General features: G+C 34.2%; 1 protein-coding gene across 1 annotated transcript in view; it reads right to left on the bottom strand.

The window, feature by feature from the left end:
- Ddrgk1 (DDRGK domain containing 1) overlaps nucleotides 1–24,789 on the bottom strand; it is a 167,044-nt gene that overhangs the window by 88,638 nt on the left and 53,617 nt on the right. The window contains exon 4 of the mRNA XM_089087591.1: nucleotides 22,320–22,424. Coding sequence (XP_088943717.1) covers nucleotides 22,320–22,424 — 105 coding nt within the window. The remainder of the gene's footprint in view (nucleotides 1–22,319; nucleotides 22,425–24,789) is intronic.

The raw sequence follows: 24,789 nt of genomic DNA, 5'->3' as shown, positions 1-24,789 counted from the left end.
CTGAACAATTAAAAGAAGAAAAAAAAGTTACATTGGCCTATGTCTTTCATAATGACATTTGAACATGTTAAAAATATATATCGTTTTAGTCAGGAAAAAGAAGTTTTATTCTTAGAGGATAAGTTAGAAAAAGAGAATGATATATAAAACTAATGGTTCTATTCAAAAAATATTTTTTAGAATAAAAATGCAACAGAGGGATTCATCTTTAGTGCTTGTCCCTCTTCATTGGAATTCTCAAAAAAATCTGACCATTATTTTGCCGATTCTATATGCTCTATCAAGCATTTTTCCTCTGCTTCAGTTAATGATCATTAATCTCATACATTGGTTGCTGCTGCTGTTGGCGTAACTTTCTTAACAATCCAAATTGTACTATGTTATTTAGCAATAGTTTTGATTGAAGTGTCGGATGTAGTTAACCTGATCTAAATAAATCTTTTTTAGCGAAAAACTTTTTTCTCCTTCCATATCAATAATTAAAGTGCGATTAAAATGTTTGGATGATCCTTTTTTTTAGGGCAAATTTTGTTAATAACACACATACACATGCGCACATGCATGCACACACACACACACACACACGCACACACACGCATACACACACACACACACGCATACACACACACACACACACACACACACACACACACACACACACACACTGAAATATTCTTAGAGGTTTAAATTGAGGCGCTAACCCCTTAGCCTATATTAAATTAGTCTATAACATACTGCGAAAACAGCGTCAGATAGAACTGCGCTGTGGAAACAATTTATGCGATGTTTGAATTTCGACTTAAAAAATTCTCAATTTTCTCATAATTTTTGACAAGTTAAAATATAATTCAGTTGATATGTAGTGAAGCATTGGAATTATTAGATATACGAAAAAAAAAGCTGTACATGTGATTTGAGACTCACTTTTGTAATGAACGGTTAAAATTCAAATTTTATACCTGTAGGATTAAAAATTAACTCCTCTCGATATGATATTTGGTAAACGGATTACATACACACAAAAGCTAGCCAAGGTTAAGAATGTTCGACTGACAACAATGAAATAGTGAATTGTTTATATAGGTAGTTTGTTTGAAGAAATAGTGGATTATTGCATTAAAAAAACATCTTGCTTAAAAGAGAAGTTACAGGTAAAGTTTTATAGAAATGCATGATAAGCTATTTGGTACTTCGGCGTTACAAACATTCTTTTATATACTGCTAATTTGGTTAATGAAAGAATATAGAATAGTTTAGAAACAAATTTAAGTTATGCGGTTGAGAAAATTTTTCTTTTTTTTGAGAAATACGGAAAAAAATATAAACATTTACAAATTCTGGCTTTACTTGTACATCATAAGTCTCTAGCAAGGCTTGAAAATTTATATTCCCCCCATTCTGATCAGATAAAACTGACTCAAATTTCTTGTAAGGTTGCATAGAGAGTCCCGGCCGATCTAACGAACTAGAAAATCTGATTACTGTTGCCCTTCCAGCTTGCATTGATGTGATATCATCCCATCTTGCTCTCTTTTCGGAGGGAGGGCAAGAATCCACCTAAACATTCTTAAAAAAGAAGAAAAAAATTTAGTAATAAGCTCTCTTTTACAGAAAAATTGCCCTTGACCCCCCATGTCACTATATCCCCCTTTATCTGGTCCCTCGTGCAGCTCACCCTTCCCTTTTAAGCACTCTCTGAAAGTTCTACCTTAATACATAAATTCCTTCATGAAAAAACACTTTTGTTTTTTCACCTTACAATGAACGTGCTAGAATTGATAGCTTGACCCCTTCCCTGTCTTAAATTTTTATAAAAGCCACTTAATCATCTGTTAAATCCCCTTTTTCCTTTCATCAAATACGTCTCGTTTAATTTGGCCATAAAAAGAAACTCTTGAATCGCACATACAAGAATCATTAATTTAACTCTGAAAGTTCCAACTTAATACATAAATTCCTTAATGAAGAAATACTTTTGTTTTTTTTTCACCTTACAGTGAACATGCTAGAATTGATACATTGACCCCCTCCCTGTCTTAATTTTTTATAAAACCCACTTAATCATCTGTTAAACCCTTTTTACTTTCATCAAATACGTCTCGTTTAATTTGGCCATAAAAGGAAACTCTTGAATCGCGCATCCCCCCTATCAATTCTGAGTTTTGGCTAGAATTAGACAATGCCCGTTTTAATCACCAAGCTTTTTGTTTTCAGATACGTTGTAGTTTGATTCCAAAAAGGACCTCTTTCCTGTAATTATAAACACATATGGTTTTAATCTCTGTGATAGCAAGAGTCTGTGAAATTTGAGTCCCAAAACTGTCACTCTCTTTGCAACACGCAAGCTTTTCATTCAAACCAGAAAAATACAGTACGTTTGGAAAAAGGTTGTTTTTCAAAACAATTAAAACTTGTAAACATAGCTGTGGAGGAGAGATTTTATTTACATAATAGAAAAAAGCGTGCTTTGCCGTTTTTATCGAATATACTCATTATATTCTTAAGATTTTTTATTGTTGGAGGGGAGGGGGCTAAGTCCCCCCTAAAATTTGAATTTACGAGTAAAGCAATTTTTATTTTTATTTTTAGCTCTTTCAAAAGAGATATCTTAACAGGCCATTGGGATTCGAACAAAATTCGAAATTTATTTTGAGGAGAAAAATACTGAGGAGGGGGGCGACCTTTCATGTCTGCCGAAACTAATAAGCAAATTTTATTTTAACTTTTTGTATACAACGAGCCAACATCAAAATAAACATGCCTCTCTTTTTTTTTTGAATATTTACTAAAATTGAAATAAATGGACTGTTTAATATTTAAAAGAAGGAAGGTTTTTAAAAGAGGTAACACCATGGTGAAAAAAAGTGTTAGGAAGGAATTTCTTACTTAGCTTAATGACGAGACAATTTCTTTTTATTATAATAATGAAAAAATTTTACTCACCAGATGCTGCTTAGAATGTTCCATATCTATGTAAATGATCGCTAAAATATCGTTACTGATAGGTTGAATGACCGATTCAAACTGTTGAAAATCCTAATCTGAAAGCTGAATATATACAAAAAAAATTGAATATATTAACAGCTAAACAAGATGCGCAGGTTTTTTAACACAGGATTTACCCTAAAAAGACATGTATATACCTTGAATTAGAAATCTGGTAAATTGCGTCAGAACAACTTGTCCTTCATCAAAGTGAAAGACAAGTCCTCAAAAGTATAAGACCATGTCTGGTTGGCCTAGAAACATATCTGGTTGGCCCGGAATGTGAGGGAGCTCTGAATCTCTTTGAAATGGCGTATACAAGGTCAAGAAGTATAATGTTGATTACTACTGATGCGTGTTTTTTTTTTTGCCCAGGGGTGATCATACCGAATCAATGGTTCTAGAAGATCGGGAGAGGGCTCATTTGAACGGAACTTAAAAGTTATAGTGCCCTTTTTAAGTTAAAAAAAAGTTTGGAGGGCAACTAGCCCCCCTTCCACGTCAATTTTCTCCTCAAAGACATCCGGTCCGGTTATGAGATAGCCATTCGTTTCAGCAAGGTTGAAAGGTTCAATAACTATGCCTTTGGGGACGAAATGACATCCATAATCCCTGGGGAAAGGGCTGTAAGCTACGCAATTTACCCAAGAACCATCATTCTTTACACCAGAGTTTGGGTTTTTGTCAAAATTCTTTAAGAAAGACTGCTCAACACAAGGTCCGTTAAATTTGAGTAGGAAGTATTTTAAAGAGCTTTAAGACTCTAGGGTAAAGAGCGAGGGTTGAAGAAGGGGCAGCCCCCCTCATGTACGTAATAATCTCTGTTCCTTTTAGGTTTGAGCTCCTTACTCACGATTCAAAAAAAACAACTATTTATTTAATTAACTAGCAAGACCAGAAGTTCAATATACTAGGGTATCATTTTTCGCCAAGCAGCATAACAGAGAAGTCAACACTATAAAATCATTTTTAGTTCTTTTTCAGCATTTAAATAACTGAAGTAAATACATTTTTCACATTCCATGGCGGAACGAGGGAGCAGAATTTAGACTCCGTAACTTTCTTGGGTACAGTCTTAACTGTATCGTAAATATAAGATTCTACAGTGAATAAGTTAGCTTGGGAGCAGTTCGAAAAAGAATGGTGGTCGTTATAAATGAAAAAACAGATCCTCCACTACGAACTTTGGCAAAGGCTTACAGCTAATTTGACACAGGGAAGAGCGAAGTTACTTAATCTAATTTATGATAAATCTACTTATAAAGAAAGGCATATTAATTGTACCGGAGTCCTTGCCAGTAATGGAACAAAGTTAACACTGTTAATACCTTTTTTTTCTATTGTCAGGAAGTAGGAACCAATCAGACTTTATTACTTTTTACGACCAGGAAAAGCAGACGATTTGCCAATAGATTAATATAAATAGGTTACAGTGGTTACATGAATTGCAATCTTTTGTTCTAGCGTTTAGAAATGGGACAGTGTTTATTTTTTAAAGTCTATCCCTAGCTATACTGGAGCCGAATTTGCTTTTCATATCGAGTAAAGAAAAAAAAAAAGGCAACAACAAAGAACAACAGACAAACCTTAAAAACGAATTATATCATGCACAAAATCATCCAACTATAGATTATACAGGTAGAATTGCCAAAAATCAGTAAAATAAACATCACACCGTGAATGGCAAAAGGGGGAAAGAGGGGGAGGGGATGTAATACACCAATTATGTAGGGATAAAAAACTCTTCTATATCTTTCTGTGGAAATTTTATTAAGGTAAAAATGGGGAGTTTCGTTTGAAGTAGTACAGGGAAGTTGAGATCTAAGGGGGATCAGAGGGATGACTAGGTAAAATTTCCAGGGGTTATGGAGACCGCTATTGGAGAAACGTAGGGAGATCTTTGGGTACTTGTCGGTTATTGGAAACACACCCAAGAAGTAAAGTTAGTTTAATTCTAATGAGAAATAACAATACATAATGATAAAATAATGCTTTAGAAACAAAATTATGGAAACCTAACCTAAACCTCCCCCCTAATATGCAAATATATAGCCAAAATTATACAAGTCCAATGTATTCTGTCTAAGTCCGATGCATTAGATCATCCATCACCTGCTTTTGGAGCTACGAAACCGGTTTTTTTAGATGTAACCTATAAGCGTAATTCTTGAATGTGTTTCCAATAACCGACAAGTACCGATCTATGTTCTCCTTTCCTCAAGGGTAACAAAATTGACTTTGGGAGGAAAGGAGATATAAAGGACTTAGCCATCATCCCGTTATCCTGTAGTTTTTCCATGGATGGTATGTACTTGAGTCCATAATACTATGCAGACGATGTACTCTTGACTAGAACCTCACCCACGAACCTACAGGCCGATACTGATCTTCTACTCAAGGGCAACGCAAATGCTGGCCTGAGTGGTAATCCAGCCAAAACCGAGTTTCGACAGTCTTTATTCGTTAAGATTGAGCAAGAGAAGGTTTTTCCTCGATCGAAACTTAAGTATCTCGGAATCACTTACGGAGGTAATTCGAGAAACTCAAGGCTTCTCTTGGATGATTTACGGTCTATGTTTGAATTACGCAACATTGGTAGCCCTTAAGTTTAATTTTAACAAACATAATTTAATTTGATTGTTCTCAGCAGTTGCACTCCCAAGCGTCTACTTTACTTTCCCATTATAACATTGGCTTACATCCACAGACAACCTTCGTATTCAGGCTCAGTTAAGTACCTAAATTTCCTACTAGGCCTTCCATTGTATCTACGAAACATATTTGTTTTTGGATAAGTACCACGTTGACCACGTTGATGACCCTCTTTTCTTCGTCAATAAATTAGAAAAACCGTCAATAGGAAAGCATCGAATCGTGTCCTTCGATATGCCGCTGACATTCCTCGTGCGCTTCTTTACCACCTTACACAAACTTCTTTTATAAATTAAATAAAAAAAAACAAGTTTTTTAAACTGAACGTAAGGAGCGACATTAAAACTTAAAACGAACAGAAATTATTCCGTATATGAAAGGGACTGTCCCCTCCTCAACGCCTCGCTCTTTACGCTAAAGTTTTTTATTGTTTTAAAAAATAAAGTTGTGAGACAGAGTCGAACTTCAGCGTAAAGAGCGAGACGTTGAGGAGGGGACAGTCCCTTTCATATACGGAATAATTTCTGTTCGTTTTAAGTTTTAATGTCGCTCCTTACTTTCAGTTTAAAAACTTGTTTTTTTTGTTTAATTTTTGAACGTTTTTGAATAAATGCAGGTTTTGATCTTGGCTCACCGTACATGAATAATTAAAACAAAATTTTCATATTAATTTATGTTTATTTAGTAAAATGGCTTTCTCGAAACTTGTTTAATTTTATTTACGAACGTTTTTATTAGTAATAAATATACGTAACTTACGAATTAACTTACGTAACGAACTTCTATATTCATATATTTTTAATACGTTTATTAGGGGGTTCGCCCCCTAGTCAATACCTTGCTGTTTAAGCGAAAGTTCGAGTTTTATTCCAGTTCTTTAAAAATGACCCCTTAATCACAAAGGCCGTTAATTAGAATAAATAGCTCTTATGAAAGTACTAAAAATCTTTGGCTTAAAGAGCGAGGCATTGACTACGGGGTGAACCCAATTATATATGTAATATTTTCTGTTCGTTTAAACTTTCGAAGTTGCTGCTGTTGCAGTTGAAATACTTGTTTTTTTATATTAAATTTCTGATCTTTTTTTAAATAATGCTGGGAAGTCCGGCGTCCCCTTCATAGCAATGTCCCTTCCCCCATTAAAACTTCCTTCATGGAAAGATCCTCCCACATAACCCCCGACCCACCCACCCCCCCCCCACTACCAGGACAAATCTCCCCTGAAAACGTCTGTATACTTCCAAATAACCAATAATATATGTTAACATTGGGTAAAGTTTATAACTTTCAGCCCTCCCCCCGGGGACTTCGGGGGACTAAGTCATCCTAAAAGACATACTTATAATATTTTCGAACATGCTGAACAAAATGGCTATCTCAAAATTTTGATCAGGTGACTTTGGAAAAAAATGAGCGTGGGGGGGGCCTAGTTGCCCTTCATTTTTTGGTCACTTAAAAAGAGCACTAGAACTTTCAATTTCCATTCCAATGAGCCCTCCCACGATATTCTAGGACAACTGGGTCGATACGATCACCCCTGGAAAAAAAAAACAAAAAAAAAACAAACAAACACGCACCCGTGATCTTTCTTCTGGCAAAAAAAATGGAAAATTCCACATTTTTGTAAATGGGAGCTTGAAACCTCTACAGTAGGGTTCTCTGATACGCGGAATATGATGGTGTGATTTTCATTAAGGTTCTATAACTTTTAGGGGGTCTTTCCTCTTTTTTTCGAAAATCAGCCAAATTTTCTCAGGCGCCTAACTTTTGATGGGTAGGATTAAACTTGATGAAACTTATATATTTGAAATCAGGATTAAATTTTGATGTATCTTTTTGTATCAAAATACCGTTTTCTAGAGTTTCGGTTACCATTGAGCCGGGTCGCTCCTTACTTACAGTTCGTTACCACCAACTGTTTCACTAACTAGGCTAAGTTCTTCTTTAATTGGCTTTATTGTGAAACGCTGACCGTTTATTACCTAGAGGGTCATTATACCCGTATTTATGCCCGCCTGTTGATACTAAATATTCAATTATTCAGGAGTTTCCAATATAAAACTAATGGTATAAACTACGGAAAGCGTCTCTTTTTAAAGTTAATTAGAAAAAAAAAACTTAGAAGTCAAATTGTTCTTTCCAAAACCCTCAAAAGGTAGGTGTTAAAATTATTAAACTTCTATGCAAGGGCGGATCCAGAATTTTTTTTCGGGGGGGGGGGGGTGGGTGGGTTACTAATTTTTGACTTTTTCGGGGGGGGGGGGTACTAATTTTTGACTCAGTTTTCGACTAATTATACTGATTTTTACCTAGGTTTTACTAATTTTCGACTTATTTTCGACTCGGTCAAAGATTTCGGGGGGGGGGGGGGGGTTCAAACCGGGGCACCCCCCCCCCTGGATACGGCCTTGCTTGTATGTACCGTTTTCTTAGACAAATTGAACTAGAATTTCCATGAAAAAGCTTAAATTAGAAAGCCCCGTAAGAAAAAAGAGCGAACACAGATTACAGTGTCAGATAAAGACAACAGATAGAAACCAAAATCAATGCCCTTATACGTCTGTTGTCACAATACAAGCTAAAAATATTTAACATGGGAGAGGTAGTCGGAAGGATTTCCATACCGTTCCTCGTTCCATACCGATTTCCAAGGTTTAAATGATAATAAATGTTTCGTGTTGCAATATTTTATTTTTGTTGTATGTTTAGGAGTAATTTGAGTCTAATTTTTTGTTACAGTGTTAAACTTTTTTCTTATATTTTGTAAGCGGGTTTATAATTAATTATTATTAAACATAATTCGTAGACGTATTTTTTTGGACCGCCTTTATTCTGTTAGACAATCCATCGGTGAAGCCAGGATGTCAAACAGGGCAGGGGTACACAAAGATTGGGGCGTCAAAATGAGAGAAATATTCTAAAAATCTTGATCTAGGATTTTAAACTTTTAAGAAACGAGATTATAATATTTACTGTATTCTACAAGCTATATACCAAAAGAAAATCAAGATCCTAAGATTGAAACAAAGAGGTCGGCAGTAGTCACCCCTTTTGGTAGAAAGCATTTTCGAAAAGAGTTCAAGGCAACCTATCTACGGCCAAAAATAGGGAAAATAACAGCTGCAGAAAGACAAAACTACGAAAACAAAGAAAAAATACCAAAGACAAAAATACAAAAACAATGTAAGAAGGAAAATATTAAAATCCAGTTCTAACAGTTTTATGGTTATTAATGGGCCCTGGAACGTTTTTACCGATGGGCTTCACTTGGGTCTCGGCAGTCCAATCAATTCCAGGAATTTTTCATGATATCTCCTCTTCAATCCTTAATCAACTAACATGTTCAGGTATAAAAACAAGCATCAAGACACACAATTCACCCCACACACATATCAGGTAATCATAATGACCGAATCGGTCATAAGAAAAGCCGAATAAAAATCTAAAACTTTCAAATGGAGTAAGTCCAATAATAGGAAATAGAAAAAAGAAAACACTGAAAAAAAGAAAATATAATTGAAAATGGAAAAAACAAGACTAAAAATCTCATCAACTTAAAAAAAACTAAAAAAACTAAAGCCCAGACAAAGAAAGTGAAAAAGACTACAACATCTTATTACCCAACATGACCTCTTCACTATAAATTCATTCCTAGACTAAGCCATTTAGTTTCTTATCATTAATTTAGAGAGAGAGAGAGAGAGAGAGAGAGAGAGAGAGAGAGAGAGAGAGAGAGAGAGAGAGAGAGAGAGAGAGAGAGAGAGAGAGAGAGAGAGAGAGAGAGATTTATTCTAAACAAACAAACAAACAAACCTATTATTGCACCCTGAACTCTCAAAACCACAAAAAATTCCTAAAAAACGAAACAAGGTATTTTTATATGAAAATGAAAAAAAAAGGCGTTTTAGATCAGATTTTGGATAATTCTTACATCCAACACCCAATTGTGAATGGTGGCTGGTGTTTAACCCCCCCCCCCTGCCTCCGTGGTGACTTAAAAATCGAGTGAATACCGGTTTTGGTGTATACATTAGCTGGCTGGTGCTGGACTTTTTGAATATTTATTTGGAATAATTTGTTTGGCCTCACGTAAAGATAAGTCTTTTGCTTCTTTTTTTTTTTATCTTGCTACTGATATTCATGGTTTTTAAACATTTTGATCTTGCTCTTGCAAAGTTGAAGGATTATCCCTTCTGGCCAGTAAGAATAATCAAAGCTGTTAAAGATAAACGAGGCAAGCCAGATTATACGGCATTTTGCTATGGATCGCATGATGAATTTCACCTCGTGGATGCAAATCTCCAAGTTTATGATCCTACCACTGTTAATTTGTCCGCTCCTGCTTCAAAAAAACTTTTGAAGAGCTTGTTACTCCACATGATATTTACATGAGACTATCAAAAACACACCTTGCAATGAGAGGTCATGACAAGAGCAGAGCAACTGGTCCACCATTAGGATCATCTAGCAGTATTATCTGGTTACAATAGAAACTTGCAGGTACCCAAACCGAACTGGAAGAAAGCAGAAATGACATCATGGACAGTATAACTCAAAAAGTTTCTGAAAACTGGCTAGCTCAGACTCTCTTAAGGAATCGACTGAGCTTATTGCTAGTCAAATTTATGATGCTCTCATGATTGAATTTAACCCCAAGTTCCAGCGAATTGAAAAGTCGCTAAAGGGACTGAGTAATAAATTTGAAAATTTCGAGGACAGACTGAACAGGCTTGAGAATATGTTGGATAGTTATGAAGAAGAATGATTACTAGATAGCTTGGTTTTTCACAGTGTTAGGTAGAAAACAGGAGTTGCCACTCGTTCTGCTGTATTGCTAACCATTAATAAGAAGATGTCTTTGCCTGAAATTAGTGCAAATAAGGTAGTGAACGTGTATAGACTTAGACTGAATAATTCTGCTACAGCTGATTCAACTCAGGCGGTTCCATCTGCTTCAAGGGTCGCTCCGATAATAGTGAAGTTGTTGAGCAAAAGCATTGCTTGTAAAGTGTTCAAGGCCAAGTCCAAGTTGACCTCTAGAGGTAATTTTTTTGTAGAGTCTCTGACCAAGTAGAGACGTGATTTTCTGAATGTGGCGAAAGACAAATTCGGTCAGTGGAATGCTTGGCCTGATTGGGGTCAAATTTTGCAAAGCCTAGTGGCGGGACTCCAATAAAAAAAAATAAGGTCTCTCGCTGACTGTATCTAGTTTTTTTTTTCTGTCTGTTTGTTTTTGTTTTTTTATTTTCTCGTGGATTGTTTGTTTATTGTCCCTTTTCTTTTTTTTTATCTCTAACAATTCACTAGTTTTTGGTTCATTTTTTCCTTCTCTGTTTTTTTTTTCTTTTTTTTTCTCAAAAATATTTTTTGTTTCTATTTATTTTTGGGTGCATGTTTCGGTATTTTTTCTATTTGTATTGATTCGGCGATTTATTTTTTCGATGTTGGTATTTTTCTTCCGAATGGATGACATTGCTCTGCTGTGATGTCGTTAACCTTTGGTCTTGTGAGTTTGGTCGCGTGACGGAACTACCATCCACCATAAGTAAAATGATTGATTCTTTTAGTGACCAGGGTGATGACAACTCTTTGGGGGAACGTTTTGCTGAGTTACAAAATAATCCTTTAGATATAGAAAGTATAAATAATAATTCAGTTGGAAATAGAAATAGGAATTATAATGATCGTAAATCGGTTATTCAAAGTAAATATGTTTCGCAATTAAGTGGTTCTACCTCCTCTAAACGAGATGGTATTTTTTCTGTACTTCACCTGAACATTCAGGGACTTTGCTCTTCTTTTGATGAGTTGAAACGTATCATAAGTGGTGGAAACTTCGGACGTAATTGCATTATTGGAAGCTTTCCTGAATTCAAAACAGGATATGCTTATAGATATCCAAAGATTTTGGATGGATAGGATGAACCGGAAACAGATGGCGAAAGGTGGCCTTGGCATGTATATTGCCGATCATCTTGTACATAATTTCCGAAGTGATTTGAGTAGAAATGAGGAAGGAATCTTTGAATCTCTTTTTATTTAGATTAAGTCAGGTTGTAAGGATTTAGTTGTCGGTTTGGTTTACAAATCCCCTAGTGGATCTATTACTTCGTTTATGAAAATTCTGAAAGAGGTTTTGGACTAATTCAAAAAGCATCCCTGCGAACTAAACCTAATGGGGGATTTCAACCTCAACCTGCTGGATCAAAATTCTGCTTCGGTTGCAGATTTTTGTCAATGATGCTTTCCGCGGGACCTCTACCTTCAGTTTGTATACTAACCCGAATTACTGAGACGCTAGCATTCCTTATTGATAAAATTTGTTCGACACTAAAAGCCTGAGGTAAGTTGGAGATGATGATTAAAGTGAATTCTCGGGTTACTACAATACCACTATATAGGATTTGTGTACGATCTCAACATAAACCTATGTACATTAGTCTCTTATATGTCTATGGGGATGTTAATGAGAGTAGTCTCCTTAAATCTTGATTAATTGATCAGTATTGGGATAGTTTGGATTCTGAATCGGATTTTAACCGCTCTTTTGATTTCTGTTATGATTCAGTAAAAGAAGGTATCCTAGAAGTTTGCCACCAGAATCCAACACCTCATACCTTGATAACGATAGTACTGCTGAATCCGTGAATGACCCCAGGTATCCATGAAAGCTGGAAATGGAAAGAATATCGCTGGAAGCTATACAAGGCTTCGTCATCTGCTTCTTATCATTAGCAGTTCAATGCTTATAGGAGTATATTTAATTCTCTGTGTCGGAAGGCCAAGTCTCAGTATTATCACAGGAAATTTTCTGAGTGTGGAAAAGATGTTGGGAAGACATGGAAAATTATTAATTCTGTACTTAAACCTACTCCCCCTCCGCCTTCAGTTCCAACAACGCTGATAGTTGATGGTAAAATTGTCTAAGGAGAAGAAAATGTTCAGCTAGAGCTTACGTCTTATTTTGCTAATATATGAAAGACGACTGCTTCATCTGTGAGCTCTTCAACTCCTCGGTGCGATTTCAGAGCTTATCTTGGACCCCAATGTTTAAAATCAATGTTCTTGAACCCTGTTTCTGAGTTTGAGGTAGCTCGGATCATAAATGCACTTAAAGGTTCATCGTCTTCAGGGCCAGACAGAATTCCTACAAGGGTTATCCGTGCCGTTCTTCCTGCTATTCTGTCACCATTGACTAAGCTTGTCAATCTGTCTTTCGAAAAAGGAATTTTCCCTGAATCACTCAAGCGAGCTAAAGTTATAGTGCTGTATAAAGGTGGGTCCCGGAGTGATCCTGCTAATTATAGGCCAATTTCTCTTCTATCTGTTTTTAGCAAAATTTTTGAGAAGGCTATACTATCCAGGCTTCTTAGTTTTCTGGATGTCAAACATTTTTTCCATGATTTCCAGTTCGGATTCCGAGCGAATCACTCTACAGAGCATGCTTGCGCATCTCTCTTGAATTTCATTCATTCGGCAATAGATTTTGGTCTTATCCCGGCAGCTTTATTTTTGGATGTTCTTAAAGCTTTTGATTCTTTGACTCATCAGATTCTTCTTTGTAAATTATCGTATATTGGTATAAGATCAAATGTTTTCTATTGGTTTGAATCATATCTTTCTGGTAGACTTATTTCAATTGATCCGCTTTTCCGGAGCCCTTGTGAAGTAGAATATGGCGTCCCCCAGGGATCTGTTCCTTGCCCCGTTTTATTTCTGATTTACGTCAATGATCTGATTTCAGTAGTCAAAAACACCAGTCCTCTAGTATGCTGCAATCTGTGTCGCTCGGATGTTTCTTCGTGTCCCAATGCTACTTCTAATGAAGATTGCTTCGTTGTTTTTGCTAACAACAGTATTTTTGGGACTCTAGAGATGACGGAATGGGATATCAGGTCTAATCTGGTGGCAATATTTGAGAGAGTAGTTTCATGGTTTGAGGCGAATTACTTGGCCTTGAATGTTGCCAAGTCACATTTTCTTATTTTTTCTCGAATTGGTGTAGATTTCCCTCAACTGACAGAGCTTCAGGTGTCACAAGGCTCCTTGTGTAGACCAAAGAATCAGTTTGTCCGGTTTCTTGGTATCCTGCTTGATGAGAAGCTTTCGTTTAGACACCATATAGCCATGATTAGGGTTAAGGTATCAAGGAGTTTGGGTGTTATTCAAAAACACAAAAACACCTTTCCTGGATCTATTCTGAAGCTTCTTTTTTTCTGTATTGTCCAGTTATATGTCTCTTATTGCCCCATGGTATGGATATCAACTTTTCCTTCTACACTGCGGTCGCTTTCAGTCATGTATGATAAAAAACCGCGTCTGGTTATGGACACCAAACGTTCTTCACCAAGACCGCTTCTAAATCTACAGTCTATCTACATTCTTTCTTGTGCTTCTTTTGTTTTTCATCAGCTTCATGGCAATCTTCCAAAATCTCTTCAAAAAAACTCCTCAGTTTATTTCTGATTCAGCTCCATATAACCTTCGTTCGTCACATAATATCTGCATTCCTCCTACTCCCACTGTGCGGTCAGATTTCAATCCCCTCATCGCTTGTCATCAGTTTTGGAACTCCCTGTCTTCTTCAGTACAGAAATGCCACTCTTTTGGCACTTTCAAGAGGATTCTTAAGGATCATTTAGTTAAGAATCAAACAGAATTGTTTTTTTTTTTTTTTTTTTTTTTTTTTTTTTTTTTTTTTTTTGAGTTGATGTCCCCTGAATGTTTAGTTGTGTTTTATGATGGTCTTCTCTGCTCTATGACTCCCAGGCCTCAGGTATGGTCTCTTTTTAATTTTATGTGTTGTTTAGCGATTGATTTCTTTTTTATGGTTGTTTGGATATATTGTATTTTCTTTTTTTTCTCTCATTCCCCCTTGTATACCTGGCCATTGAGCCTTTCGAGGGGGATTAGGAGTGTTGTGGTTGGATTGTATGTATTGGTTGGATTATTCAATGTAGGCCTATTTTAATGTTTTTCTATTGATTTAGTGTTTGATTTAAACGATATGTATTCCCCCTCTATTACAGGCCTAGGAGCCTTTGGGGGATTAGCACAATGTATTTTCTTGTATGATTAATTGATTATGAATAAATCTTATAAAATCTTATCTTATGTATATATATATATGTATATGTATATATATATATATATATATATATATATATATATATATATATATATATATATATATATATATATATATATATATATATATAGCTCGTATATATGTATGTATATATATGTATATATATATATATGTATATATATATATATATATATATATATATATATATATATATATATATATATATATATATATATATATATATATATTGGATAGAATGTTAAGCAATAATTTTTGTCCGTTTTAAGTTTAAACTTCGCTCTTTACTTCCCTCGGAAAAGCTTTTTTTTTTTTTTTTAATTAATCTTTGTTCGTTTTTGATTAAAATTCAACGTAGAATTCAACGTAGAAAATCCCGAGGGGGAGACAGAAAAATCCGAGGGACCTGCCCCCTCCCCCCGATTGGCACCTTTGGTGTGATGTATGAAAAATAAATTGTCTGTTGGATTAATTATCTGAGGTTGAGTTGCGTGTGGACTTAAAGAAGACCCTTCAGTGCTCCCTTCCGTAACAGAACACGCGAAACCTTACTCATGGTTTAATTAGGATATTCGTGAGACTTGAAAAGCTCATTAAACGAATATTATGAAAAAAGGCACTCCGTTTTACTGCCGATATGTCATTCCTTGATCTTTAACAACTTCTGGACAAGAACGATTTTCTACAAATAATTCCGATTCTGACAAATACATTAATAGAAGGAAGCAATATAGGATAAGAGCTAGAAGATTCTTTGGTAAGATTCTCACTAAGACATCGAAGATTAATAATCAATATCTCTTTGTAAAAAAAAAGAGGAAAAAAATATAATAATAGTCATGAACGCAAAATAGACACTGACTGTTTTAAGCTTTAAAATAGCTCATTTTGGTAAGGGAAGAATTACAGAGTGAATAAACGGCTTCTTTGATGACATTATAATCGAACAATTTAAAGAGTTGGAAATGTTTATATTAGTTGGCGTAGCACAACATTTTTTTAAGTATTCCCAAAAGAGAGTTTATAATAATCATAGAGACATTATAAATATTGTCTGCGTCAAATTCTAAACCTAGCTTTAACTCATTTTCGTATGGCAAGAATTAGAAATCTAGTAAAGGTCTTCTTTGACGACATTGCAAATAGAAAATTCGAAGAAATGAAAACGTTTATATTAGTTGAAGAATGATAAAAAATGAGATCTTATGAAATGTTTGAGAAAAAAACATAATAATATTCACGCTCACATAATGAAAATTGATTGTTTAAATTTAAACCGAGCTTTAACACATTTTCACATGGCAAGAATTGCAAATCTAGTATAGGTCTTCTTTGACGGCACTGCAATTCGAAAATTCAAAGAAATGAAAACGTTTATATTAGTTGAAGAATGATAAAAAAAATGAGATCTTATGAAATATTTGTGAAAAAACATAATAATAATCACGCTCACATAATAAAAATTGATTGTTTAAATTTAAACCGAGCTTTAACACATTTTCACATGGCAAGAATTGCAAATCTAGTATAGGTCTTCTTTGACGGCATTGCAATTCGAAAATTGAAAGAAATGTAAACGTTTATATTTGTTGAAGAAGGATAAAAAATGAGATTTTATGAAATATTGGTCAAACAATATAATAATAATCACGACCATACTACGCTTTGGCATAATAATCACGACGCTTGGCAAGAATTGGAAATCTAGTAGAGGTTTTCGTTGACGACATTGCAATTCGAAAATTCAAAGAAATGAAAACGTTTATATTAGTTGAAGAAGGGTAAAAAATGAGATTTTATGGAATGTTGGCGAAAAACATAATAATAATCAGGATCACATTATAAAAATTGATTGTTTTAGATTTAAACCGAACGTAGCTCATTTTCGCTTGGCAAGAATTGGAAATCTAGTAAAGGCCTTCTTTAACGACATTGCAAATCGAAAATTGAAAGAAATGAAAACGTTTATAGTTTAAAAAATGAGATTTTATGAAATATTGGTGAAACAATATAATAGTAATCACGACCATATTGTAAAAATTGATTGTTTTAAATTTACGCCTAGCTTAACTCATTTTCGCATGGCAAGAATTGCAAATCTAATAAAGGTCTTTTTAACGACAGTGCAATTAGAACATTCAAAGAAATGAAAAAGTGAAGAAGGATAAAAAATGAGATTTTACGAAATGTTGGTGAAAAACATAATAATAATCAAGATCACACTATGAAAATTGATTGTTGAAATTTAAACCGATCTTTAATTCATTTTTGTAAAGCACTCAGTTCATTTGAAGCGACGACAAATTGGAAAATTAATGAAGGTCTTTCTTGAGGATATTATAAAAAATTAGGATTTTTATTTTTTTTTATTTAGTGGAAATAAAGAGGAGAGGTTTATCTGTAGTTTTAGAGAAACAAAAATTACAGATACGAACAACAATTTTCATGTTTATTAGATGCCTTTTTTGACAGCTTAAACACAAAATTCGATCAAAAATTCGAAGCTTTAGGAAAAATAAAAGGAAAGATCAAGCTTATGCTATAAGATCACATATGTACTTAAAACCACATCAAATCCATAGGTGTACCTATTTTTAGAAGAAGTGAAACATCTTTTTGTTGGAATTCTATTTCAATCAAACAGTTTGTGGTAACGAACTGTAAGTAAGGAGCGCCCCGGCTCAATAGTAACCAAAACTCTAAAAACCGGAATTTTGATACCAATAGATTCGTCAATAGAATCAGAATTTTATAGTGATTTCAAATAAATAAGTTTCATTAAGTTTAGTCTTACCAATAAAAAGTTACGCGAGAGTTACCTGAGAAAATTGCCTTACTTTCGAAAAAAAGGGGGAAAAACCTCTAAAAGTCATAGAACTTTAACAAAAATCACACCATCAGATTCAGCATATCAGAGAACCTTGTTATAGAAGTTTCAAGCTCTTATCTGCAATTTTTTGCCAGAAGAAAGATCACGGATGCGTGTTTATTTTTTTTTTTTTCCCCAGGGGTAATCGTATCGATCCAGTAGTCCTAGAATATCGTAAGAGGGCCAATCTGAACGGAAACTAAAAGTTCTAGTGCCTTTTTTAAGTGACCAAAAAATTGGAGGGCAACTTGGCCCCCTCCAACGCTCATTTTTTCCCCAAAGTCACCCAATCAAAATCTTAAGATAGCCATTTTGTTCAGAATAGCCGACAATCTAATAAATATGTCTTTGAGCATGACTTAATAACTCACAGTTCCAGGGGGAAGGGCCGCAAGTTATGAACTTTGCCCATTGTTTACATTTTGTATTGGTTAATGGGAAGTATAAAGACTTTTCAGGAGGGATTTTTTTCTGGTAGGGGAGGGTCGGAGGAGGGGGTTACGGGGGGATCTTTCAATGGAGGATGTCTCCTTGGGGGAATGAACATTTAATGAAGAGGGCGCCGGATTCCCCAGCATTATTTAAAAAAAAACGATCAGAAATTAAATAAAAACAAGTTTTTCAACTGAAAGTAAGGAGCAACATCAAAACTTAAAAAAAACAGTAATTATTACGTATATGAGGGGGTTCTTCCCCTAGTCAATAACTTGCCCTTTACGCTAAAGTTTTTTCGGTACTTTCAAAAGAGCTATCTATTCTAATTAACCGGCCTTTGTGATTCAGAGGTTTGTGATTCGAACAAAATTTGGACTTTAGCGTAAAGAGCGAGGTATTGACTAGGGGTAAACTCCCTAATATACGTAATAAAAATATAAAAATATAGAAGTTCGTTACTTAAGTTAATTCGTAAGTTACGTCAGAACAAAATTTTGAGAAAGCCATTTAGCCACAACAAGTAAAATTAATATGCAAATTTTATTCTAATTATTCATGTACGGTGAGCCAAAATCAAAGCTATATTAATTCAAAAACGTTCACAAATTAAATAAAAAAAAGTTTTTCTAACTGAAAGAAAGGAGCGACATTAAAACTTAAAACCGACAGAAATTATTCCGTGTATGAAAGGGGCCGTCCCCTTCTCAACGCCTCACGCTTTGCGCTAAATTTAGGCTCTATCTCACAAATTTTTGTTAAAAGAAAAAAACTTTAGCGCTAAGAGCGAGGCATTGAGGAGGGGACATCCTCTTTCATATACGGAATAATTTCTGTTCGTTTTGAGTTTTAATGTCGCTCCTTACTTTCAGTTAAAAAAACTTGTTTTTTTTTTATTTAACACCAAGTAAGAAATGACAACGACGATGCATATATTATTTCCTCTGGTACTATTATTGTAAGTCTTGTCTCCAAAATTTTAAAAAAAATTACCAAAAAGATATACAGAAAATAAAACCATTGCATGCAATTACTAGCATGATTCTCTATTCAGAGGCTTTTCCACCGCAACTAAATTGAGAGAAAGAAGTGATTGTGGTCCAATTTCCAGAAGTGCTTGGAAGCCTCCTTTTTCTTCTTCTTTCTTCTATTATTAATGACAAAACGGCATTGGAAAATTTCGAATAAAAACGATTACTTTCTTTGAATATAAAGGTTTGCTTTTTTTTAACTCTTTTTCTTTAAACCAATTTGATCACAAGCCCCGTGACTTTCATAAATGAGCAAAACCAATTGTGACAAAGAAAAGGATGAGAACAAAAGAATATCTTGAATCCAAGAAGGATAAGATTATAAAAAAAGAAAAATAGATGACGAGCAGAGCCGTTCCATGGGTTGATGGCACCAGGGGAAAATTAATTACAGCCCCCCCCCCCCTTCCTGACTAAAAAAAAAGCCGATCAAAATGAAACATTTGATCAAAGTAGACAAACCCAGGGCAGCTTTACCCAGTTGCTCCCCCCCCCTTGAATGGCTCTGTTAACAAGCAGAGCTTTTCACCTTGCAAAAAATGTGAGTCGTCGTGTAGAAACAAGTGAAAAACTCAGATCTATTAATAAGCAGGTGCGTCGATCAACTTCCATAAAAACAAAGTTCAACTGAGTTTTCAAGCGTTTATTACCAAACGTGCCTCGATACCCATTTAGGACAAGACGGGCAATGCACAAATGATCATCCTGTTCTTAGTTCTAGTATACTAATTTACCTAGTCCTAGTATACTAGCATACTTAGTACTATAGCGCAATGAAAAAATGATCATACTATTCTTATCCTAGTAGTCCTAGTATACCCTGCTTTTGTTTTTAGGTTCTTGAATTCAATGACTTAAAAATATAACATGCAAGATGTTGCTAGCTCATCTTTTCGACATTCTCGAAAAGGCGTCAACAGACAATTTTCAAAGGGAAATTGAGCATGTAAATTTTTTCTTTTTTCTTTGGCAGGGAAGGGGGAGTCTAAAATTCGTGACGGAAAAGTCTAAGACTTCCAAAAAGATTGGGTGGAGTTTCTTTAGGGAGAGCAGCTATCACCCACACCCTCCAATCTAAACAGCTGAAAATCTTTCATATAAAGGATCTGTTTTTACCCACGCCACTGTATATATAATTAGACAGTAAGTTTACCGCAGATGATTTCTGGGTCTTCATTCTCGGTGCGAACAAAAAGTTCCTCCGACTTCTTCATGCATTAGCGGGTTAGTATGTATGCGTCAATCAATGGGACATGGTTCGAAATTGTATTACTTGTAATTGCGAAAGCAAAAAGAAACTTGATGAGCCGGCCAAGTGGTTTGCAACTGTCCCATCTCACAGGTATGACTTAATTTATATACAAATTACGACTTAATCTATTATTTATATACAGTGGACTTAACTGATTGGCCTAAGTAGGATTTCTAAAAGAGGCGTAAGGAATTTTTTTTTTTTCTTCTAATAACTGGTGGAATAGATGTGATGGTTTCAGGGGCGGATCCAGGATTTATTTAGGAGGGGGGCGCAAAATAGGTTGATCAGATAAACTTACGTTAGGAGCAAGTTTAATTAATGCAAACTTACGTTAATTAGGTAAATTACACTACTTTAGAGTACGTTAGAGGGGCGCCCCCCCCTCTGGATCCGCCACTGGATGGTTTATCATTTTTTTCAGGTCGTGATATTTATTTTCTCAGATTGTAGTTCCTGTGAAACTTGAAAAAGGCTATTTACCTGTTTTGGTGGAGAGCCGACACAAGACTATTTTCATTTTAAATCAATGTTTTCGTATGAAATAGACAGACCTTTCCTGAACTTTAAACAATAAACTCCTCTGTTTGAAAATCTTTGCACTTTGTGAATTTAGATAGCGGTAAGGGTTCCTGATTGAGACCAATTTTAGGACTTGGGTTCTAATTATTGGTTGCTGTGGTAAAAGTTTCCACAATAGCCCTATCCAAGAAAATACCAAACGTCTATTAAGAAGTGTTTTTCGTAAAATTCTTAGGGAGTTTTCAGAAAATTGAAGGACATCACACAATTTAGTGGGAGATCCAAAATTTTACGGGGCTTTACGCAAGAAAAGCTCCTATTATAGAATATTCTTTCAGTTTTTTTTACCAGAAAATAAATAAAATGCATTTCTTACTGCTGAATCTGTATGATCTTAGACCTTTTACGGCACAATTTCTAAAATATTTCTAAAAAAATTTTCTAAAGGGGAACTATAAGAAATAATACATTTTGAGCTATATATTTCAAAGATTTCAGCCACTAAATTTTACGTTTGATTTTCCAGGGCAACAGAATGGCTAACAGTAAAAAATTTCTTTTTCGTAAAGTTTTGTAGTATATATATGTATGCATATATATATATATATATATATATATATATATATATATATATATATATATATATATATATATATATATATATATATATATATATATATATATATATATATATATATATATATATATATATATATATATATATATATATATATATATATATATATATATATATATATATATATATATATATATATATATCAACGCGTACAAACAGCTCCTCTCATTTGATCTGCCATTAGCGGTAGCGGTTCAATTACCCTGGAACACGTATTTTGGCAGAAACTTTCTCAAAATGCCTTTGAAACCAGCTTGAGACTTCGAAACCTACTTTTAATTTCCAAAAATTTCTAATAAAAACATTGCACTACTAATTACCGATTTTCATGTATGTATTGGAATAAATTAATTTAAAATTAGTTTCTTCAAAATTTAGTGTTCCAACGTTGAAGCCAAGTTTTATGTTCAAGAGAAAACTGACTTGTCTAACTCTGAAAACATCTAATGTCGCTTATGTTTTTACGGTATCTGGAGCACTCGCACCTCGGTCCGGGTTTTTATAATGGGTGAGATAGAGAAAGATCATACAGCTAATTATATATACAGTGACCCACACCCTCCAATCTACATTGCTGAAAATCTTTCATATAAAGTATCTGTTTTTACAGTCTGCAAATTGGGAATAATCAGTGTTAAAATGATAAGCCCCCTTCATTCTTGGATAAGCGGAGATCTATTCTTTTAACCGTGAATGAGGCAATGGGAATGATGTACTGGACGAATTTACAATCTCAAAAACATTGTGACATTTTGTAAAACGGTTTGCAACAAAATGAAGACTGTTAAAAAATGAAACAAATAGAAAACTCAAATGGAATTAAATAAACAGACCTCGCGTTCGGCTTCCAGCTTTTTCTCTAGCTCTTCTTGCTTCTTTCTTTCCTCTTCAAGCCTAGCTTCTCTTTCCTTTTTCTCTTCAATTTCCCGATCCATTGCCTGAAAAATAAATTAGTTTCAATAGATCCTTTATAATAGGCTGTACGACTGACAAACAAAATATCTTTTACCCACTGACTTATTACCAAAAACTATTCGGTAGCACTTTAATTATTTCAGAAGTATATGTATATATAAATATTAAAGAAATATATATTTAAAAAAAATATAAATGGCCATCCATTGCTTAACCTGTACAATTCGATCAAAAGATAAAACTATTCACTGTTAACCATTAAAAGCAAATTATGATTTTATGCCTTAGAAGAAGTTAAATTCGGAAGTGAAATTTCAGGTCTGTGGAGTTCGGAAAAGAAAAATAGGATAATCTGAAACTCCCGAATATACAAGCTAAGACTATGGAGCCTAACATTGAAAAAATAAACCATCAATCACATCTGATGCATTAGGTTGAAAGGGCGATTTGATGCTATGTCTATCACCAAGTTATTGGCACATAAACAGTTCACTAATATTTGAAAAAAATTGTAAATTTTACTAATACTTGTATTACCCTTCTGGAGATGAATAAGTTTAACAATACTTCACAACGTATCAAAATTATTTTAATTGTATAAACACAAAGTCATACCCAGAACAAGTGAAAAATATAAGACAAACTCAAGACAACATAGGCTTTCAAAGCTAAACCCGGTAAAAATCATAAAAACACCGAAGGAAAAAAAGTACCAATAAAAGCATAGCAAAGATAAAAATAAAGATTCAAATACACAATTGAATTACTTCTGTATCCTCCTGAATTAAACGACAGTTAAACAATAACTGAACAAAATGAAGATTAGCAATTTACTAATACATTAGTGAAACTATTTCGTTATTTTTATTTATTATTACCAGAAAGTAGAAACTTTCGTACGTAAATAAAAATACACAATACAGCGCTTGGAGTATTTAATAAAACTAAAAACTACTGCAACAAAAAAAAAAAAAAAAAGACAACACTTCATACTTCAAAATTAAACCTAGGATCCTCGTATTCAAAATGGTAAAAATCACAATTGGGTATTGAGCTCTTAAATTGTCCAAAACTTCCCGAACATACAGCATAGTATACAAAATAGTATGGAACCTAGGCAGCTTCCAGAGGAACTCCACTTTCTACCTTAATCAGTGATTTGTCATTACTACCAACTATGACACTTTGACCTATTTTACGCTTCTCGCACTTACAAATTAAGTTCTATACATATATTATCGAACGCTCTGGAGAAATCAAAATAAATTCAATAAAAAAAACCACTATCAGCCATTTTACAAAAACCATTTATTATTTCTAGAAGTTGCTTCTTCAAAATAGTTTTGAATGCAGATTATCAATATCTCCTGCAAAATTCTACATAGCAGAGAACTTTTTTGCTTTCTTATGCACCGGTTGAATTGTCGAAACTATTCTTGGTCCACATTTACTTTAGCTTTTCGTTTACCTTGCATTCTTGATTGATTTCCCAGGGAACTTTTTATAGCTAAGGTACTTATTTTAACAATAGGTTCAATTTACAAAAATTACCATAAACTCAATCAATATGTAGACTATTTTTAATACGCAGGTTTCCCGAGTCTCTATTTATTGCCGAATCTTAGAAAATGTATTATTTTTTCTATTTTTTGGACTATTTGCCAATTATGCAAAACTGTTATTACTGAAAATAATACAAACCTCTTCAAGTTTACCACAACGTCAGAAGAAATAAAAAAAAATGCTCTGATATTGCAGAATCAAGTTTCAAAACCTTTCATAAATTTAAAATCTTTCTCGATATTATTTTGGCGCTCAAAAACCCGTTCCTCAAATAACTGACGACAGCCATCAATAAAATTCATCCTAAGAACATGGACTACACTGCACACCATTCTCTCAATTTCTATTAGTCGTATCTTTTCCAGAATTCAGAACGAAATGACAAAGATTTTGCACATCAAAAGCAAGTTATTGTGTTAATTTTTGACAAAGCTGTTCTGAGTTTCTCACTCAGAACCCAAATACAGGGTAAAACAGAGTGGCACTAATTTCCATTAATCTCTGTTTTCATTCAGCAGTTTCTAGACAAAACACAAAATAATTCAACAAATGAAAAGACAAAGAAATTATAGTTTCAAAAAAAAAAACGACTTTGCTTTTCACTTCGTCCATAAAATGAAAAATAAAGCCGAACTTTAGAATCTACATCGTGAACGTATATTTTCCGTGTGCTTCCTTTTTTCTTTTCGATCGTATAATGGTTGTATACAGTCAGGGTTGTATAAGAGGGTTGTACACTGTCTCCTAAGTTGTTCTTTTAATATATTAAATTTATCACATCTTTCCCGAAAAAGAAGTTTTTCCCTGAAAAGTAAAGGGCTACAT

Source organism: Artemia sp. Qi Xiang Cuo, chromosome 4 (assembly GCF_049724085.1).
Source record: "Artemia sp. Qi Xiang Cuo chromosome 4, ASM4972408v1, whole genome shotgun sequence".
In the NCBI taxonomy this organism is placed as follows: Eukaryota; Metazoa; Arthropoda; class Branchiopoda; order Anostraca; family Artemiidae; genus Artemia; species Artemia sp. Qi Xiang Cuo.
The sequence above is the reverse complement of the archived record's forward strand: the minus strand, read 5'-3'. Positions and strand labels throughout refer to the sequence as shown.